Below are 21878 nucleotides of genomic sequence, written 5' to 3'. Positions count from 1 at the left end.
TTTTTTTTGCCACCTGGCGAGTGAAAAGAGAAATGCCTAGAAAAGTGTCAGGCGAATGAAAGATGAATGGGAAGATGTACAAACACCGCACATGCAAATCAAGCTGCGTGCTCATGAATCATTGACATCTGTCTGTTTGGAGAGACAATGGAGTGTGCCTCTGGGAGTGAAGTCAAACAGCTGCATTAGCAGCACTGAAGTGACCTCCCTGGGGTGCAAGGCTGGGCAGAGTGTCTGGAGGTGCTGGGCTGCCCAGACAACAAGACCCTCACTAGTGAGGCTCAAAGGAAAGCACAGCAATATGAATTTGCTGAACCAATTCTTAAAAGGGATACAAAAAAGGGAGGCGTGAGGAAGTTAGGAAAATAAGTTAACTAAAGTTGAGAAATAAAAAAGAGGGAGTTTTCTTTTCTTTTATATGTGTTTTTTCTTTTTCTTTTTTGTGTTTAATTTTTGTATTTTGTAATTTTGTATCTTTCTGTTTTTGTATTTTTCTGAACTTTTCTATTGATAAAACTTAATAAAATATTATATAAAAAAAGGAAAGCACAGCAATACATTTGGCACCAGCTTGGCTCTAGGAGCCGCCGGAAGGTGCCATCTTAGGGACTCTACTCCCGATGTGTGTAGGGTTTACTCCATTTTTTATAAAAAAATAATCTTTATTACCATAATTTAAATCACACACTTTTATAAAGAATTTACAATCTCATACTACAAAAAGAAAATTAAAGAAAAAACAATTAAGAAAAAAGAAAAAGAAATACAGAAAAAAGAAAGAAGGAAAAGCAAATTTACGTACATAAAAAACCTTAATCTTCCTAATTAATACTTAATTAAACACTTAAATAAAAAAGACTTCTGACAAAACGAGCCTTCCAATCCTTCTCATTGTACTGTTTATACTGTTGTTGTTTTTTTGCACCGTTTTATATTCTTTAATATTGTTGCCATCTACTCCACAAACGGTATTTGTTGTGTTTACAAGCATCACTCAAGTTCTGCTGATATGGTGTGATTGGCACAATATGTTCTTATATAATCCTTAAATATTCTCCATTCTCCAGATATTTTCTGGTTCAATACTCCTCTAACTCTTCCCGTCAGTGTAGGGTTTACTCCTTAGCCTTTACTTCTCCTGAAGATATCCCACAAGGAAGGGGAGGTTTAGGGTCAGAGTTTTTCTCCTAGATGGGCTACCTACCCAGGTTGACGAGCCCCATCTGCCACTCAGTTCTCTCTACAGCATGTTTAGAAACAGCCTTCTCTTGAAAATTGAACCCACTCTTAGTCTCATCCACTCAATTTGCCAGAGCCTGTCTGTGAAGCAGGACCAGTGACAGGTTTAGTCTAGGGTGCATACTGAGAGGGCCAGATAGAGAGGGCTGGAGGGCCACTTTTGACCCTGAGAATGACCCCCACCACCACTGCCTTAGAGCAATAATAATGAGAAAACAGAAAGATTACAATTTCTGTTTCAGGCAGCCGTTCAGCATAGAGGCTGAGGGCATTGGAGAGTAGAAACTAGCAAAGAGATAGAGAAACAGACAAGAAAAAAAAAATAATCGATATTGAGTTGGTCTGTATAAGTTTGGAAAACAAGCATCTTAGAAAAAAAAAGACTGATAAAATAAATATGCATTATTAAAAATGCAGGTTAGTCTACAGAAATGAGGAATAGAGAAAGAGGAGAGAATGCGAAGATGGTATTTCAGGGAAATAATAAAATAAGTAAAACTAAAAGCAACAATATCGGTGCCATCCGGGTGCTCCCAGCAGTATTTTCAACGAAGGGAAACAAATGAGTGAAAAGTAGACTCGGCTCCTTGAAAATAAATGGAGGAGGATGCAAAGGAAAAAAGAGAGGTTCATTAAATGCAGTATAAAAAGAAAACAAGAAAGTATGGGAGTGTTAGAGAATTCAGCATACATAATATTCACTTTGAAGGTGCATTACTCTAGTCTATAAATAAATAAACAGAGGCAATCCATGAAGTGCCAAAAGCTGCAAGAAGCAGGCAGGATTCTTTGTCTTTCTGAAGCAACAGTTGAGAAAAAGTTAGAATGCGTGCAAGATCTTGCAAAGCAAGTGAGTTCTACAGGCAGGGATGTGGAATCAATGACTCTTTGGAAGTTGTTAGACTCTGTCTCCCATCAGCCCCAGCCCACACAGCCAGCGGTCAGGGAAGATGGGAGCTGTTGTCCAACAGATAACTAGAAGGCTCCTGGCTCCTCATCCCTGCTCCATACTTGCACCAAATTGAACATTTGAAATTGTTTCACAATGGCTATAGGTTCTGCTGAACATGGTATTAGAGTGGAAAGGAGAAAGTCTAACAGTGAATTCCTGTGAATTTTATAAAATGTATACAGTGCTTGACTGCAGAGAAAAATTCAAAGTGTTTTACTCAAACACTGTTTTACAATTTTGTGTTGTACGTTCCCCTTCTTGAGTGGTGGTACCCAACTTCTTTTAGAGCAGTGGTTCCCCTGTGAGGAGGTGGGATTAACTAAAGGGGGCACTAAAAGCAGTGGCATAGCGTGGGCTGCCACTGCCCAGGGCAGCTTGGAGAGCAGGGTGGGAAGGAGGGAAGCGTACTTAGTATGTACGTGCATTCAACTGCCTAACGGTGTTCATGTCACCCAGGAGCAGGGGTTGGCAAGGTTTACCTTGACTGGGCCAGTTCACTCCAGCGGAGATCCCTCTATGGGCTGGATCATGCCCCCCCGCCCACGATTTCTTGTGTCTGTGTCTGCGCAGACGTGATTTCCGGCATCTGCATCTGTGCAGATGCGATTTCCGGTGCTGCGAAAGCGAGTTTCTGCACCCTGCTGTGCTGGTTTAGCGCAGTGTGCGGGGACTCACTGAGTGGGCGGCTCAGTTTGGGGGTGGCTTGTGGGCCAGTTAAATGACCCCCCTGGGCTGCTTGTGGCCCATGGGCTTTAGGTTGCTGACCCCTGCCCAGGAGAGAGCAGGTGCAGAGATAAGAAAAGAAGAGTTGTTCTGTTGTCGGGAAAGATCATTTCCTGGTTTGCACGGAGAAGCTGTTTTCTAATAATAATAATAATAATAATAATAATAATAATAATAATAATAATAAGAAGGTGGTTCCCAATTGAGTGTTAAAAACAATACATATTAAATATTAAAAACATATTAAAAACTTCCCTAAACAGGGCTGCCTTCAGATGTCTTTTAAAGATAAGATAGCTGCTTATTTCCTTCACATCTGAGGGGAGAGTGTTCCAGAGGGCGGGCGCCACTACTGAGAAGGCCCTCTGTCTGGTTCCCTGTAACCTCACTTCTCACAATGAGGGAACTGCCAGAAGGCCTTCGGCGCTGGATCTCAGTGTCCGGGATGAACGATGGGGGTGGAGACGCTCCTTCAGGTATACTAGACCGAGGCCAACAACATTGAGACTGCACCGGGTGTTGAAATTTTGTGCCCCTAACAATTTTGCACCTAGGGCAACTGTTCATGTCACCCCCTCCACAATACTCCTAAGAGGCAAGGGGGTGGTAAAGGGGTCACAGGAGGTCCCCTATGCCTCCTACCATTATTCAAAATAGCAGTTTGCACAACCCACTAAGGAAGACAACAACACAATGAAGACCATAACAATTGGGTGCACATTGATTGAAAATCCAATTGAAACTATTTAGTTTAATTCATTCAACAAAACTGATGGACTTGATTCAGTGATGCCAGTTTTTTGAAGTCTCATAGTCATTGACACCTTGAGTGCCCCCTGCCTCTTAGCGCCCCCTCCCAGGTAATTGCACTGCCCCACAGAGGGTAGTACTGCCCACTGTGAGAAACCCACACTTAACAGATGTGCCTTATCATGCTGGTTTGGGGTCTAGACTATCCTGTTGCTTCTCTTGCCCCTTGCCTGTTAACAAAAGGAAGAAGGAGATTTCTGTTCCGGTAAGAACCCGAAGAGGGCACTATCGCGACGCACATTGTTGAAAGAGCGAGGATTTGCTAGCGCATATTGTTCTGGCTGGAAATATCCCGGAGAAACATACAGAAGTCAATATGATTCCAATGAAATAACACACTGCGTCTCCATTATGAAACCTCAAAAGAGAATATTGCAACTCACGTAGCTTCCATTTGTGCTGAAGGGCTTATTAATGAATAGCTAATCTCACTGAGTAGCTGCATAAGTGTGCCAGCTCGGCCTCCGGAGAGACGGCCATTGGTTTAAATGCAAGTGGGGAATCTGGGGAAACAGTGGTGGCTTTTACATCCACTTTTACATTCAATTCCATGGAGTATTTCTCTCCCGAGAAGACTGTTTGAATCGAAACCTGGGCTATATTTGCAGATGTGTTGTTTAGTCATGTCCGACTCTTTGTGACCCCATGGACCAGAGCATGCCAGGCACTCCTGTTGTTTAGTCGTTTAGTCATGTCCGACTCTTTGTGACCCCATGGACCAGAGCACGCTAGGCACTCCTGTTGTTTAGTTGTTTAGTCGTGTCCGACTCTTCATGACCCCCTGGACCAGAGCACACCAGGCACTCCTGTCTTCCACTGCCTCCCGCAGTTTGGTCAAACTCATGCTGGTAGCTTCGAGAACACTGTCCAACCATCTCGTCCTCCGTCGTCCCCTTCTCCTTGTGCCCTCCATCTTTCCCAACATCAGGGTCTTTTCCAGGGAGTCTTCTCTTCTCATGAGGTGGCCAAAGTATTGGAGCCTCAGCTTCAGGATCTGTCCTTCCAGTGAGCGCTCAGGGCTGATTTCCTTCAGAATGGAGAGGTTTGATCTTCTTGCAGTCCATGGGACTCTCAAGAGTCTCCTCCAGCACCATAATTCAAAAGCATCAATTCTTCGGCGATCAGCCTTCTTTATGGTCCAGCTCTCACTTCCATGCATCACTACTGGAAAACCATAGCTTTAACTATACGGACCTTTGTCGGCAAGGTGATGTCTCTGCTTTTTAAGGTGCTGTCTAGGTTTGTTTGCAGATATTTGCAGATACATACCGTGTTTTGATTTGTATGCTAGTCCTCCCCATCCAAACAACACATCTGCAAGTATTTATTTTTTTTTTGGCTTCCAAGTTCCAAGTTTTCAAAAGTTTCTGCTCCTGTTGTGAAGATCAGTCATATAGTTGGAAGGAAACATGAGAATCATCTAGTCCAAACCCCTGCAATGCAAGAATGTGCAGCTGTCCCTTATGGGAATCGAACCTACAACCTTGGCATTATCGGCACCATGCTCTAACCATCTGAGCTGTCCAGTAACGTAGGTAGGAACACAGAAAGCTGCCTCATACTGAGTCACACTATTGGTCCATCTAGCTCAGTAATCTCTGCAACGACTGGTAGCAGTCAGAGGGATCATCTAACCCAGCGGTTCTCAACCTGTGGGTCCCCAGATGTTGTTGGACTACAACTCCCATCATTCCTAGCTAGCAAGGCCAGAGCTCAGGGATGATGGGAGTTGTAGTCCAAAAACATCTGGGGACCCACAGGTTGAGAACCGCTGCTAACCTGAAGATGCCAGGCACTGAACTTTTGTTTTTTTAAAAAAATATTTTTTTTATTGCATTTTTTCCCAGATAAAGATATACAGTCAATTATACAAAGAAACATCAACAACAAAGAAAGAAAAGAAGAAAAAATAGAACACTTCAAAGCTTATTTCAGTCTTCTATCGGACTTCCCCACATCTCCCCCACAATGCATTCTTGGCAATAAAAATATCAGCAAATTATATCCTTATTTCATGCGTTTCTTTTATACTTTCAAAAACTTGCGTTTTAGTTTAAATTACTTGTTATCAATTTATTCTAAAGAAACGAATATGGTGTCATTTTGAACATTTAAACATTAATCCTTTCATTAATTATTTATTTAGTTTCATATGTCATCCACTCTCATTGCTGGAGCTAATCTTTCCAAATCATGCGAGTTCTTATAATTCATATAATTTGTAAAGCTTTTGCAAATAGTCCTTAAATTTTTTCCAGTCCTCCTCCATTGCTTCTTCTCCCAAATCTCGGATCCTGGCAGTCATCTCGGCCAATTCCATATAGTCCATCAATTGCGTCTGCCACTCTTCCAGTGTGGGTAAATCTTGTGTCTTCCAGTACTTTGCAATAAGAATTCTTGCTGCTGTAGTTGCATACATGAAAAACGTTCTGTCCTTCTTTAACACTTTCTGGCCGACAATGCCCAGTAGGAAGGCCTCTGGTTTCTTAGGGAAGGTGTACTTAAACACCTTTTTTAGCTCATTATATATCATTTCCCAGAATGCCTTCACTCTTGGACAGGTCCACCATAGGTGAAAGAATGTCCCTTCAGCCTCCTTACATTTCCAACATTTGTTGTCCGACAAATGGTATATTTTTGCAAAGCTTGACTGGGGTCATGTACCACCTATATATCATTTTCATAATATTTTCTTTCAAGGCATTACATGCCGTAAATTTCATACCGGTGGTCCATAACTTTTCCCAGTCTTCAAACATAATGTTGTACCCAATGTCTTGAGCCCATTTTATCATGGCTGATTTAACTGTCTCATCCTGAGTATTCCATTTAAGCAGCAAGTTATACATTCTTGATAATAGCTTAGTCTTTGGTTCTAACAATTCTGTCTCTAGTTTCGATTTTTCCACCTGGAAACCTGTTTTTTTATCCATCTTAAACACCTCCTGAATTTGAGCATAATTAAACCAATCTTGCACCTTATTCTTTAGTCTTTCATAATTCTGTAACCTCCAATTGTCTCCAATTTTTTCTATTATTTCCCCATATGTCGGCCAGCCGGCCTCCATATTGGGTTTTTTTCGAGCCTTGGCCTCCACTGGTGATAACCACCTCGGGGTCTTACTTTCTAACAAGTCTTTATATTTTGTCCAGACTATAAATATTGCTTTTCCGACAATATGGTTTTTGAACATTTTATGTGTTTTTACCTTGTCGTACCACAAATACGCATGCCATCCTAACGAATTATTAAACCCTTCCAGATCTAGGACATCAGTGTTCTCTAGTAACAACCAATCTTTCATCCAGCAGAAGGCTGCAGCTTCATAATATAACCTTAAGTCTGGCAGGGCAAACCCCCCTCTTTCTTTTGCATCAGTTAGTATTTTAAACTTTATTCGGGGCTTTTTGCCCTGCCAAACAAACCCAGGCATTGAACTTTTGGCATGCAAAGCTGATGATCGACCACCGAGCTATGACCCTTCCATAGTTTTTGGGTTAACTGGGTTCTGGAATTGTAGCCATGGGAGAGACGGTGGTGCTGCAGAAGGGAGCACAACTCCGGGACATTTTGTAGAGGAGGTATCACAGAACCAGAGCATTCACAGTGCTGGTTTTGACCTATGAAGACTTAAGTGACTCAGGGTCACAATACTTCAAGGACCACCTGTCTCCATGTGAACTGACCTCCACCCTGCAATCACCTTCTGAGGCCCTTCTTTGTGTGTCTCCTCCTCGAGAGATCTGGAGGGTGGCAACACGAGAACGCAGTGGTTTCCCATTAGTGGAATCCTCTCCCAGGAGAAGTTCACTATTCACCTTTAGGCACCAGACAAAAATGTTCCTCTTTAACCAGGCCTTTGGCTGATTAACATCCTTTGTCCTTTTAAATGTGTTTGTGCGTGGGGAGTAGTATTCATTTGTGCTTTTTTTGTTCTTGGTTTTATTACAGATTTACAGATGAAGGGCAGTATACAATTTTAATTAATAACAAATTTAATTTAATTTGTATCATGATCATCATAACACAGGAGGTCCCACGTTCAGTCTCAGGCATCACCAATAAGGACTGGGAGACACAGATTATTGAGACTTTACAGATCTTATAGCGTAGCAGTGGCAGCAATTGGAACAAATGCTATCCAGCAGCAGTAGCAGCAGCAGCAGCAGCAACAACAGCAAAAAGCTTGTTTTTATCTACAGCTTAATAAGCGAGCATCACTCCGGCACTGAAATGCCTTTTATTTCTGGTAAATTGCTGCAAGGATTTCTCAATCTAGCATAGGACTAGTACACCCTGCACACGTATTTTCTGTTTGGTCAAGGCTGTCTTGTGCAACTGAGAAGGACAGTTATCTCAGGGTCATTATCCTGCTCTAATGACCTTTGCCTACAAAAACAGTTGCTGTATCCACAGGGTAATCGGGGAGGAGCTTGCTTCGGGTGGCTAGCCAGGGCTGTGGAGAAAGTCTCAGGTCTTGTTTGAATAATAATAATAATAATAATAATAATAATAATAATAATAATAATAATAATTTATTATTTGTACCCTGCCCATCTGGTTGGGTTTCCCCAGCCACTCTGGGCGGCTTCCACAAAGACCAAAAGTACACTAATATGTCATACATTAAAAACTTCCCTGAAGTACTTAATTCGTTCTTAACCTGAAACTGTTCTTAACCTAAAGCACCACTTTAGCTAACGGGGCCTCCCACTGCTGCTGCGCCGCCAGAGCACGATTTCTGTTCTCATCCTGAAGCAAAGTTCTTAACCCGAGGTACTATTTCTGGGTTAGTGGAGTCTGTAACCTGAAGCGTCTGTAACCTGAAGTGTATGTAACCCGAGGTACCACTGTACATTTTAAGCAGTACCATACCACTTTAAACAGTCATGGCATCCCCCAAATAATCATGGGAGCTGTGTTGGCAGCACTGAAGTGATCTCCCTGGGACGCAAGCTTGGGCAGTGTGGATGGACTCGGCTTCGCTGATGTGGTCCAAATGAAAGGAAAACAATACATTTGGCACCAGCTTGGCTGCAGGAGTTGCCTCCCAGAGCTACAATTCTCAGAATTCTCTGGGAAGTTGGATTGATTCTTAAACCACTCTGAGAATTCCAGACCCCCTAAGTATCCCTATTTTCCAGGGACGTCCCTGATTTAGAGAAGCCATCCTGGTTTATGATTTTATCCCAGAATGTCCTGCTTTTCCTTTGGACGTCCCTATTTTCATCGGAGGGTATTTAGTTTATGCGACCCCCCTGAGTCAGGCAGAAAAGTAACTATACAAGCTTTAGAAGGCATTCAAAGGCAGCCCTGTGTAGGGAAGTTTTTCAAAGTTTAATTATGTTTTTATATAATTAATTTGGAAGCCACCTAGAGTGGCTGGGGCAAGCCAGTCAGATAGGGGCAAGCCAGTCAGATAGGTGAGGTATAAATAATAAATTTTTATGGAATATGACATCCCTATTTTCCTCAGAGAAATGTTGGAAGGTATGGAGTTTTCCTTTCTTAAGCTGAAGAGTAATTTTTGTGAAGGTGATAATCTCTATTTAGGCTAGGGATGACAATATTGTCATAGGCTTGGTGGCAGGACAGGAAAGGCTTAGGTGTGATGTTGTCTTCCAGCCTGTGGTTTTATATCTGTAAGATGGGCTTCTGCAGCTGAAGGGTATCCTTAAGTGCTCAAACCAATCCATTTATTGAGTTGATGGCTCTAGCCAATTTCGTTAAGTATCTCTTTGCATGACTGAAGAGCGCAGAAGCTACTAGCTAAAGATGCTTTGAGAAGGCAGGTCTTCCTTCACTTCCCGGGCAGGAAGAGAGGTCACTGGCAAACACACGAGAACAAAAGGCCAGAAGTCAGTCTTGTTTAGAGGTCGGGGCTGGGGAGGGGTGAGAAAAAGAAAGAAATCTCAGAACATTTCTCCAAAAACTAGATAAAATTTGGCTTAGCTCTTAGCCACTTCTGCCTCACCATCTACAAAAAGAATTCTGCAAACCTTTCTTGATTTAACACAATAATGAGATGGGGGGGGGGTGTATTATGGGACATGGCAGCCTGGTCAAAAAGCAAATAATTTTTGGTCCCCAGGCAAAAATATGGCAAATTGAGCCATTGGAGCACACTATAGACACTGTGGGTTTATTTTACTTTGTGAAATGCCCTAAGCTCTTTGGATGCGGAGTGGTATATAACAACAACAACAACAACAACAACAACAACAACAACAACAATAATAATAATAATAATAGTAATAATAAGTTGTTGCTTAGGCCTGGGACACAGCTTGGTCAAAGAGGGCTGCAGATGAAGAAGCTCCCGGAACTTTTACTGGCTTTGAAAACACATTTGGCTGCTTAATGTGGAGGCCTCTCCATTTATCACATCAAGAAAATCCAATTAGAGCGTTGATAAAAACAGAGCATCACTTCAACTGCTCTTTCCAGAGCAATTGAAGCATTAATTACCATGTAATTTGTAGTCTTTAGGCTCAGGAAAATACTCTGAGGCTTAATGAGGGAGGGCATGAGAGCGATAGAGAGAAGGCCTTCTGTCCCAGGAACACATGAACAAATGTGTTTGCCAAATAACCAGAGAGGTGCACTTGCAACGACACAAGAAGCCTCTCCAAAGTAGAGACAGACGATCTTCTACTTTAACAAAGGAGATGTGTGCTTGTCCATAGCGTGGCCCTTGGGGAGGGGGCGGAAAAGGAGTTTTGTTCTGCCCCATCACCTTTTCGCCGCCATACACATTGGCCCATTCCATCTACAGTGGCACCTCGAGTTAAGAACTTAATTCGTTCTGAAGGTCCGTTCTTAACCTGAAACTGTTCTTAACCTGAGGTACCACTTTAGCTAATGGGGCCTCCCGCTGCTGCCACGCCGCCACCGTGCAATTTCTGTTCTCATCCTGAAGCAAAGTTCTTAACCCGAGGTACTATTTCTGGATTAGCGGAGTCTGTAATCTGAAGCAGCTGCAAGCCGAGGTACCACTGTATACATTTTGCTCCTGAGGGGGCCGTGGTTGGGACGAGAGAGAGAGAAGTGGTGAGATGGAAAGTAGCCCGTTATATTTGCTAAGCAAGGGTAAGACTGAAAGCCCCTTCCGCATATACCTTTAGATCCACGGGGGATGAAGATCCCCGCCTAGGGTTGTGTAGCTATTGCAAATACAGTGGTACCTCAGGTTACATTCGCTTCAGGTTACAGACTCTGCTAACCCAGAAATAGTGCTTCAGGTTAAGAACTTTGCTTCAGGATGAGAACAGAAATCGTGCAGTGGCAGTGGGAGGCCCCATTAGCTAAAGTGGTGCTTCAGGTTAAGAACAGTTTCAGGTTAAGAACAGACCTCCGGAATGAATTAAGTACTTAACCTGAGGTACCACTGTAATTTATTTGCTTCTCTTGAGAAATGCCTATAAGGGCAAGAGGCAGGGGTGAGCAGTGGGTAGAGGCCGGGGTGTCATCTCCTGGGGGCCGAGCCCTTTTTGGGACCCCCAATATTTTTGGGGAGGGGCACCCCCATGTTGAATGAGGGGGGCAGTGGGCGGCTTCTCTTCCTCTTGCTGCTTCCAAGGAGCAGGTGTGGGGAAGCAGCCCCAAGCCAGTGGCAGCAGCGGGAGGAGCCATGTTGACGCCACATCCAGCTCCACCCTCTGGCTCCTTCGATGTCCTGACATCATGCACGCAACTCTGGCCCCCCAATTCTCAGTTGGCAGAGGCAGTGCAGTGCACCTACTCTGGCAATGGCATTGCTACCATGTCCTGCAACAGTGATGAGGCAGGGCTGTGGAGACCTTGATGCAGTTTGGGCATCCCAATGGGAGTGCCACATTGACCTGTGTGCTCAGACTGCCCTGACCTTGCCACCCCCTGCCCATTCTGGTAGGTGGAAGCAACACAGCTGCAAATAGCCCCTCCCCACTGGCAGTTCCTGGTAAGGGGGAACAATCTGCAGCATAGTTGTGGGGTGGGGGGCATCTCCCTCAATAACTGCTTAGCTCAGCTGTGGGGGAATCTTTCACCCGCCAAATGTTGTGGATTACAGCTGCCACCAGCCTCAGCAAGCATGTTGAATGACCAGGGATGATGGGAGTTGAAGTTCAGCAATATCTGGAGGGCCAAGTACGGTGGTACCTCGGGTTAAGAACTAAATTCGTTCTGGAGATCTGTTCTTAACCTTAAATTGTTCTTAACCTGAAGTACCACTTTAACTAATGAGGCCTCCCGCTGCCACTGTGCCACCGCTGCACGATTTCTGTTCTCATCCTGAAGCAAAGTTCTTAACCCACGGTACTATTTCTGGGTTAGCGGAGTCTGTAACCTGAAGCGTCTGTAACCTGAAGCGTCTGTAACCCGAGGTATCACTGTATTCCCTATCTCTGGCCTAGCTTGCCAAATATCATTGGCCTAGCTGTGCTAATGCCGTCCTCATACTATATGGCAGGATAATTGTGCATTTTGAAACGCAGATGCAAAACAGTGCAAGGATATCTTTGTCTTGCAACTATGAGAGAAACAAAGGGAAAGGTTAAAAAAAAAAGAAAAGGTAAAGGACCCCTGGACTGTTAAGTTCTATCAAAGGCAACTATGGGGTTGCGGCGCTCATCTTGCACGCTGAGGGAGCCAGCCTTTGTCCACAGACAGCTTTCCAGGTCATGTGGCCAGTAGGACTAAACCGCTTCTGGCTCAATGGAACACCGTGACGGAAACCAGAACTCACGGAAAATAATAATAATAATAATAATAATAATAATAATAATAATAATAATAATGGCTGAGCGGCTTCCAACACAATATTAAAATACAATAGTCTATTAAACATTAAAAGCTTCCGTAAACAGGGCTGCCTTCAGATATCTTCTAAAAGTCTGGTAGTTGTTTTTCTCTTTGACATCTGGTGGTAGGGCGTTCCACAGGGCGGGTGCCACTACCAAGAAGGCCCTCTGCCTGGTTCCCTGTAGCTTGGCTTCTCGCAGTGAGGGAACCGCCAGAAGGCCCTCGGCACTGGACTGTTTACCTTCCAGCCACAGCGGTACCTATTTACCTACTTACACCAGCGTGCTTTCAGACTGGTAGTTTGGCAGGAGCTGGGACAGAGCAACGGGAGCTCACCCCATCATGGGGATTCAAACCGCCGGCCTTCTGATTGACAAGCCCAAGAGGCTCAGTGGTTTAGATCACAGTGCCACCCAAACCACAGGACACACTGTTCCCATACCCTAGACTGCAGGTACAATCTCATGCATCCTTAAAAGGCTCTCCTGTTGCCAGGCTGGTGGAAGCTGCTCTTTCATAGTCCAGCGGAAGACCTGATGCCTCGCTTGTGGAACGTTCCACCTGCAGAGTCTGGGAAGAGGTGAGCTGCATTCTAAGGGACCACAGGCCTCATCTGCTCCACAGACTGGGAGTTCCTCACCCCTGACCACCTCAGGGAGAAGGTCTAATGAAGGTCCTCCAGTGTAAGAGCCCAAGAGCTTCTGTCACGCAGAGCTATACTGATCTAGATGGACCAAAGTTTTGACTCAGAATATGGCAGCTTCATCTCTCCAGCCAGCTGTGAAAGTAACATTGCAGAATAATAATAGAAAAGAGGGACTCACACTGTGAACATAAGAAGAGCTCTGCTGAATCTGGCCAAAGGCAAATCTCACCCAGCATTGTGTTCTCACAGTGGCCAGTCAGATGCTTATGGGAAGCTGGCAGGCCTGGCTATGACGTGAGGGCAGTAATGCCCTTCCTGCAGTTTCCAGCCACTGTATCTGACAGCGGAGGTAGAACTTATTTGTATTGTTTTGTTCCAATTTTAATATATGTGCTGCTGAAGCAAAGGAAGTATTCTAAGCAGACTCTGCAGCGTTTTTCTTTCTTTTGTTCCAAAACACATTTTTAAAAAGTATGAATAGCTTCAATACTTAATTCATATTTAGCTCTTTATCATCTAATCCGCTCCCTGTGTTTTCCCTGTTCCTGTTTGTTAGCTACTTGCAACGTGAAAATGTCACCTTTGTTTGCCTTGGGGAGTTGTATTGTTCTATGGCTGAAAAGGCCTTAAGAGAAAGTGCTTGTTGGTGTCTGAATGCAGATCAAAAGGAGAGGGAATGCGCAATATTCTCATGGCAAAGGTGGGTTCATCCTTTTGTGATTGGAATTCCACCAGATAATGCATTTACCCTGGGAATGCCTAGAAATAAAATGTGCTTTTAGCAACTGAAGAAGGGGGCACAGCTCTGTGGTAGAGCATCTTTTGTCTTCAGAAGGTCCTAAATTCAATCCCTGGCATGTCAGTTAGGGTTGGGAGAGACCCCTTGGATCTCATTGCCTGTTACTGGGCTAGAGGGACCAAGGCATCTTATTATATTCCAAGGACTTCTATTCCTTGACTCAACGTCTGAGCTTGGCTCCGTGCTTGGGGAGAAGGTCCATGCAGAAGGTCCCAGGTTCAATCCCTGGCATCTCCAGGTAAGACTGGGAGAAACTTGAGCTTGAAACTCTGGAGAACCATGGACAGACACTGTAGATGATTATGTGCAAGATGGACTCAGTATCAGGCAGCCTCTTGCACCGACAGAACTTGCTCACGGAATTTCTGAGGATATGCCTGGAGGTGCAGAGTGTTCTAACACAGGTGAGTGGTGAGGTGAAGGGCAAACAGGGGGACAATTTTGCATCAACTGGCATACTGGGATAGGCCAACCGGAATGTTCAAATGCTAGAAGGCTATATCTGAACAGTTGCTAGAAGGCTGCCTGTTTGGATAGCTCAGTTGGTTAGAGCGTGGTGCTGATGATGCCAAGGTTGCAGGTGTGTTCCCTCTATGGGATAGCTGCATTGAATGGGGATTGGACCAGATGATCATCAATTCTTTGCAATTCTTTGATTCTATGATTTATCTCTTGAATTCAAGGATTGTTGATATCCACTAGATCAGGGGTGGCCAACTCCCAAGAGAATGCAATCTGCTCACAGAGTTAAATACTGGCCGTGATCTACCCCCTTTTGTTGAGCTTTTTTAGGAAGGAGGAAGGCCCATTTTGGGGGAGTTCAGGTCAAAGTTGAGTTTTTTTCAGGGAGGAAGTAAAATGTTGAGCTTTTTTTTTAGGGGAGCCACAGCTATTCAGCTTCTTTGGGGGGAGCCAATGATCTACCTGTGATCTACCGCAGACGTCCAGTGATCTACTGGTAGATCACGATCTACCTGTTGGACATGCCTCACTATATTGATACCAATACTTATTCTGATTTTCTGAGCATCTAAATAAATATTGGAGTTCAAGTTGTCTTAGAGCAGCCTTGGCCAATGTTGGATCCTCCAGATAGCTATCTTCGATTTGATAATTAAAGATAGTCTTGCATATTAAAAACAAATCAGGTATTGCAGGAGAGGTATTCTTTTACAAATGCAGCAAGGTTGGGGTCACATTTAGACTTCTTTCCTGACTGAACTTTCTTTTAGAATTGCTCTCTAATCCAACATTAATTTTCTACTGGAATCTCATCCTTTTGCAAGGAGCCTTCCACCCTCGCCTTTCCCTCCCCCACTGCTTCTCATATTTAATTAATATTTCCCTTTGTGTCAAAATGCTTTAAAAGAAATCTTTTTTCCAGAACTGGTATTTACTGGGAAATATGGGTTGGGTAGAGGAATTGAGTGGGTGGCTGGCTTTGTAAATCAGGAGATAGTAAAAAAAAAAATTCTCTTTGCTTAACTCTAGTTCTACAATTGAAATCTTTGCCACTTGTTAAATTCAATTCTATATTAGCAACAACAACAAAAATATTATACCCACCAGTGAGCATAATTAGGGATTGTGTGCATGTAGAGGTTCAGGTTTCAGTGAAACAGCTTTGTTGAATTCTTTTTAGGATGAATTAGGAAACTGTTATTTCATCTTTAGAGTGGATATCAAATTCAGACTTCCCCAACCTGGTGCCCTCAATATATTGCTGAACGACAATTCCTATCAGCCTCAGCTGGCATGACAAATGGGCCAGGAAGACGGGAGTTGTTGTTCCAGACATGGGGTGGAATTTGACGTCATGCAGAGATGAATGTTCTTGCCTGCACAAGCAAATCACCTTTCTGGATGGAGCTATCCTTCCCATGTGCTTTTCTGGGAGTTCTCTCGACTGCCCCAGAGCCAATTTGGGAGTGTGCAAGGTGCTTGGGGCGGGAGGAGAGTGAGCTAATTTAATCTGCTACGCTTGTGCAGATAGAACATTCAACTAGGGTGACAGTGAATTCCTCAGAGAGAGGATTCGGGTGTGTGTGTGTGTGAGCCCCGTTGTACAAATGGAAGTATTTGCAAGGGACTTCTGCTTATGGGTTTGATAGGTGAATCTCATATGAACATACAGAGGATGGTCATGCCTGCCTGGACTCTGGACATTTATATAATATGAGGATGAGGAATTGGTGGCCTTCCAGATGTTGCTGAAATCCAAATTCCAGAATCCACGGCCAAAATGTTTCTCTGTAACCAGGACTCTAACTATCTGTGGCCTATTAGAAGCGGGTGGAATGTTTTTACCCCCAACACTCTGTTTTAATGTATCTATGTGTTGTGTTTGTTTTTGCCTTGGGCAAGATAAAGCGACTAACAAATTTAATAAATATTCGAAGCTAAATAATGATTGGTCTTGCTAGCTAGGGCTAATGGGAGTGAGCGTCAAATTTTATTCATTTCAATTATTTATTACATTTCAGTGGTACCTCGGGTTACATACACTTCAGGTTACATACGCTTCAGGTTACAGACTCCGCTAACCCAGAAATAGTGCTTCAGGTTAAGAACTTTGCTTCATGATGAGAACAGAAATCGTGTAGTGGCGGTGCGGCGGCAGCAGGAGGCCCCATTAGGTAAAGTGGTGCTTCAGGTTAAGAACAGTTTCAGGTTAAGTACGGACCTCCGGAACGAATTAAGTACTTAACCTGAGGTACCACTGTATGTTATATATTTATTAATATTTATAAATTGTTTTATTTATTAATTAAATGGACCCAATGGTTCATAGAAGTTCAAAGGTCTCCATCCTCTAAGTTCTGAACAAGCAGGGGTGCCAATGATACATGCAGGTGAGCAAAATCATTTTCACAAATTGTGACCTGGGACAGGTCTCTTTCAGACCTTTTAACATACATGTGGGCACACACAATCTAGGAGTTCATATAATGCCCAAGCAATTCATACACACACACACACACACACACACAGAGAGAGAGAGAGAGAGAGAGAGAGAATATTTCTCTTCAGAACACTCTTACAAATTCACCTGCTTAACACATTTTTCCCAAGCAAGTGATAATGAGTTTCTTTCTCACTGCCAAGCAAGGACCAGAAGCAATCAGTGTAGTTTACGAACCCATTGGAACAGCAATTTCTTGTTCAAGCGCAAGCGAATCCTCTCAAACATTTCTGCTCGTATTATAAAGCACTTGACAGGGTCTTAGAAAGAACGAAATCGAACCCTTTCTCTCTGCTGTCGGAGGCAACCCAAAATTTCCAATGGAAGTTTCCACAGCAGCAACACACAACGTGTGCCTACATACATATGTATATTTCAAAAAATCCTTACCTCTCTCGATTGCATGGCTATACGTTAACATGAGCAACAAGGCAGTTATGATGATGGTCTTCATTTTTGTCCCCTGACAATTGCACAGGTTTAAAGGGAAGATGATACGATCGCGGTTTGCTTCCCAGAGGCTGCTTCACAAAGGCAGTGGAAAAGTTTGCCATGCCACTTATATCTATTTACTCCCAATTTTTTTGATCAATCATTAATTTTGGGGTGGGGCAGGGGCCATGGATCCTTGGCCTGGCTGAGATAATCTGAAGCTTCTTCAGCAGGCAAACAGACACTGGTGGGTGCTGACAGACTCCAGACCATATTCCATTTTAAACATTAACTTAAGAATGCTCGGTTTTGGCACAGAAAAGAGAGAGGGCCTATGTGGTCCCTCTGCTGCAGAATCTTGCTTCTGACAATACTCTCCGCATCAAATGTGGCACATTTATCTAATAAAAGATTAGACAAGCACTGTGCACCAGATTTGTCTTGAATCCCAATGCAAATCAGGCCTGTTTGGAGGGAACTGGGCCTCAGACAACTTGGGCTGAGACAGCCACAGATCTCCGTGGGTCAGTTTGGATGGCCCAAAGGGATCCAAGGCTGTCAGTGGGTGGGGCATCGGGCAGGACGGAGAGCTAGGTATCACATTTCCCTGCGAAAAGACCTCCCTGACCACCAGCTGCATCTTCCCAGAAGAAGCTAGACCACCTTTAAATGCAAACGAAATCAATTTTCTCCCCATCCCTAGACTGTACTACATTCAGTATCAGAGGCAGTGTGCCTCTGAATAACAGTTGCTGTAGATCCTTGGTGGAAGAGTCTAAATAACTCATGCTTATGGGCATCCCATGGGTATCTGATTGCCACTGGGAGAGAAGAATCGGCTCTTTAGTCTGATCCAGCAGGACTTTTCTAATGTGAAAATGACACAGTGCATTAATGCTATACACAGAGATAATTAAGATGTAATATCAGTATTGTGAGTTAACCAGTCTCATATAACCAACATATTGTAGTCTAATTAATGCACAAAGGGGTTAACACCATAGAGTAAGCTGTCCTGACAGGCCTAGCTCCCCTTGGGAGGGACTAGGTGATGAAGCTTCCAATCTACCAGAGAAGCTCAATGTGTGAGGAGCTCAGAGCTGGTTGCTGCAGCTCAGACTGAATGGGTCTTAAAAGTCACTCTTGAGTTCCTAGACCAATAATTTAGGAACTTTCACCACTGATGCTCAGCCAAGTTTTACTGCGTGTGTAACTTTTTCTAAATGTTGTATAGATATGCACATGAACTTGACCTTTGGAGAGTGTGTAAGTAAAGAATTTTAAACTTACCAAATATGTAGTCTTTTTCTATGCGGGGGAAGAGGGGAATTTTTTTGAAAGAACTCACAAGGGTTTTAAGGCTTTAATAGCCTCTATCTCCACACTTTACTTTGCTGCATGTTTCGTGTTTTTAAATCTATGCTGGAGTTTTCTCACCAAAAGCACTTACCCCAAATCTGGATCATGCCATTCAGAGAATTATCCTTTTTATATATCTGTATTTTTCATTGCCACTAACAAATATCAGGTATAATATATAAAAACACATTATATTGCAGATGATTGTTCTGCAAAAACATGCATATGGGAGAAACCCAGTCAGATGGGTGGGGTATAAATAATAAATTATTATTATTATTACCGGTATATTTGTTCAAAATTCCACGCAGATGTGAATATGAGGAGACACTGGCGCTAAATTACTGGTGAATTTTCATGGGGACTTAAAAAAAAAAAGAAATCACAAACTGATGTGGAAATGTGGAGATCTTAATTTAAGCCTGGAAAAATAAGAAACTGAGAGGAAACTGAAACTGACAGATTCACACACCCCTAAGACAAACCTATCATGACTAGCAATTATTGCTAGCCTCATTCCCCATGACAGCCTCCCTTTAGGAATAAGGTGTGAAGCACGATGCCCCATCATTTCTGTGCTTCTGGTGCATGCTGAAAACCTTTCTTTTCCTTTTTTTCCTTTTTTTGCAAAGCGAGATATGTCAAGCCATTATTTGTTATAATTGTGATGATCATGGTGTACAGCTGATGAAAACCCCAAATTAACAATCTCAGAAAATTAGAATATTAAATGAAATCAGCAAAACAAGGACTGCAAATAGAGCAATATTGGACCTCTGAGAAGTAGAAGCATGCATATGTACTAAGTACTTGGTTTGGGCCCCCTTTGCATCAATTACTGCCTCAATGCGGTGTGGCATGGATGCTATCAGCCTGTGGCAATGCTGAGGTATTATGGAAGACCAGGAAGCTACAATAGCAGCCTTCAGCTCTTCTGCATTGCTCGGTCTCATGTCTCTCATCTTTCTCTTGGCAATACCCCATAGATTCTCTATGGGGTTCAGGTCAGGCAAATTTGCTGGCCAATCAAGCACAGTAATCCCATGGGCACTGAACCAGGTGTTGGTACTTTTGGCAGTGTGGGCAGGTGCCAAAGTCCTGCTGGAAAATGTAGTCAGCATCCCCATAAAGCTTGTCTACGAAAGGAAGCATGAAGTGCTCCAAAATCTCCTGTTAGATGGCTGCATTGACCCTGGACTTAATGAAGCACAGTGGACCAACACCAGCTGATGACATGGCCCCCCCAAATCAACACAGACTGTGGAAACTTCACTCTGGGCTTCAAGCATCTGGCATTGTGTGCCTCCCCATTCTTCCTCCAGACTCTGGGTCCTTGGTTTCCAAATGAGATGCAAAAGTTGCTCTCATCAGAAAAGAGATTTGGGGAGCCATGTCATGCTGAAAACCTTTCTCTCCAAACAGAGTGAATGGGCACAGGGACCATGCATTAGAGAACACCAGCCTATACCCCTCTATTGCTCAGCACCAGCCACTGGAGCAAGCACAGATTGCTGTTACTATGGCTTTTTGCTGGAGTCTTTCAGGCACTGCCCTGGATCGGTCCCAGAAAAATATCTTTAAATGAACCATAAGGGCAGTGGCAACTAAAAACGATCTAAACTCTATGTACACATCTACATGCGCCCCATTATATTTTAAACTTAAACTTAAATCTTATTTTAATGAATTGACTTTTGTACAACTTTGGAAAGCTTTTACAGAGTTACAATAAACCCTGCTTATAGAGATGGGAGACACAGAGGCATGCCAACAATCAAATGTGTTTGCATTAGGGGATGTCCTGAAGTAGAGGACCTTATGTATTATATCTTGCGCTGCCCCTTATATAATGAAGCAAGAGAAAGATTTTTACCACCCATAATCACAAGGTCCCCTGGCCAGAACCCCTCTGACACGATTTTATATCTTCTCGCAGACACAGATAAGTATGTGACCTGGCGTGTAGCACTCTTTGCAACTGCCGCTAGGAAAATTAGAGCAAATAATATAGCCAAGATAGCCACCAACTGTAAAGGAGATGAATGTATTTGACCCTATCTACATCAAGCTATATTCTATCTTCATCACCAAACTCCGAATATAATTGCAATTGTATCAATTAACATTATTTCTTAATATATTAGTGGCCATGTGATAATTTTAGCTTATAAATTTCATTTTTTAATGTCTTAACTTGTATATTAAGGTACTTTTATAGCTCTGTTTAGAGTAGGCAATGTCTTGATAATATAACTGTTTTAAGTTTTTTGTATCAATCCAGTATATTTTCTTTTAATTGTTGAATGTTTCTGTGTACATTGCGGCAGCCTCTGGCTATGTGCAATAAAACTGACTGACTGCCTGCCCTGGATCTGTCATTCACTCTTCCTGATGGCTCCATCCAGGTACCATGACTTGGGAAATAAAAAACTGGCAATCTGCTCCTGGGCATTTGTGAATTCTTGTCTTCAAATCCAGGAGCTGAACCTACAAGCTGTGATGGACAGGGCAGAATCCCTTGCCATTCGGGGTACTGTAAGAGTTGGAGGAGAAGAGCTATAGCAGAGCACTTGCTTTGCATGGATGCAGAAGGTCTCAGGGCATCCTCTGAGACTCCCCGCTGAAAGGACCTCTGGCAGCAGAGCTGAGAAACAGAGACATCTCCTTAAGACGCCAAAGAACTGCTGTCAGCCAGGCTAGATCAGTCCTGCAACCACAAATGTTACAAACCCACTCTCTGATACATGCATGGATAAACTCTTTGACCCTGAACAGCAGCTGAGCTCTATTCTGAAACATTGTGAAATGCGTCTGCAAAAATAATAATAAACCAAGATAACTGACAATAAAATTGAATGTGGTGCTCTTGGTTTCAGCTGGCTTGGTTGAATTGCTCTTGGTTCAGGGGAGATGAATGCATGGGGTGGGAAAGCAATGTGCAAGCAGTATGGCCAATGCGTAGGGGTGGTGGGAGCTGCAAGACGACAACATTTGGAGGACCACAGGTCCTCCACTCTAGCTGTTCTGAACTAGATGGTCTTGACACTGTATAAGGTTGCATATGCACACACAAACACACCCCAAGAGGCCCACAGCTTCTAACAAAAGACAAGCAAGCGGAGTGAGTGAGCCCAGCTTTTTAAATAAAACATTTGCATGTACAATGCAGAGCTA

At 43.3% G+C, this 21878-nt stretch overlaps 1 protein-coding gene and 1 long non-coding RNA gene across 2 annotated transcripts in view; one reads left to right on the top strand and one right to left on the bottom strand.

Annotated features, from left to right (window-relative positions):
• GC (GC vitamin D binding protein) overlaps positions 1–17462 on the bottom strand; it is a 38645-nt gene extending 21183 nt beyond the window's left edge. Inside the window, exon 1 of the mRNA XM_082236527.1 lies at positions 17304–17462. Coding sequence (XP_082092653.1) covers positions 17304–17367 — 64 coding nt within the window. The 5' untranslated portion in view covers positions 17368–17462. The remainder of the gene's footprint in view (positions 1–17303) is intronic.
• Positions 17463–18428: 966 nt separating this feature from the next.
• Positions 18429–21555, top strand: LOC309540181. Its single transcript, XR_014223106.1, has 2 exons — positions 18429–18611; positions 21032–21555. It is a non-coding gene; the product is annotated as an uncharacterized lncRNA (long non-coding RNA).
• The last annotated feature ends 323 nt before the right edge of the window (positions 21556–21878 follow it).

This window comes from Podarcis vaucheri (assembly GCF_965113315.1).
Source record: "Podarcis vaucheri genome assembly, chromosome: 9".
Lineage (NCBI taxonomy): Eukaryota > Metazoa > Chordata > Lepidosauria > Squamata > Lacertidae > Podarcis > Podarcis vaucheri.
Note: the sequence above shows the minus strand (reverse complement) of the source record. Positions and strands in the feature narration are given on the sequence as shown.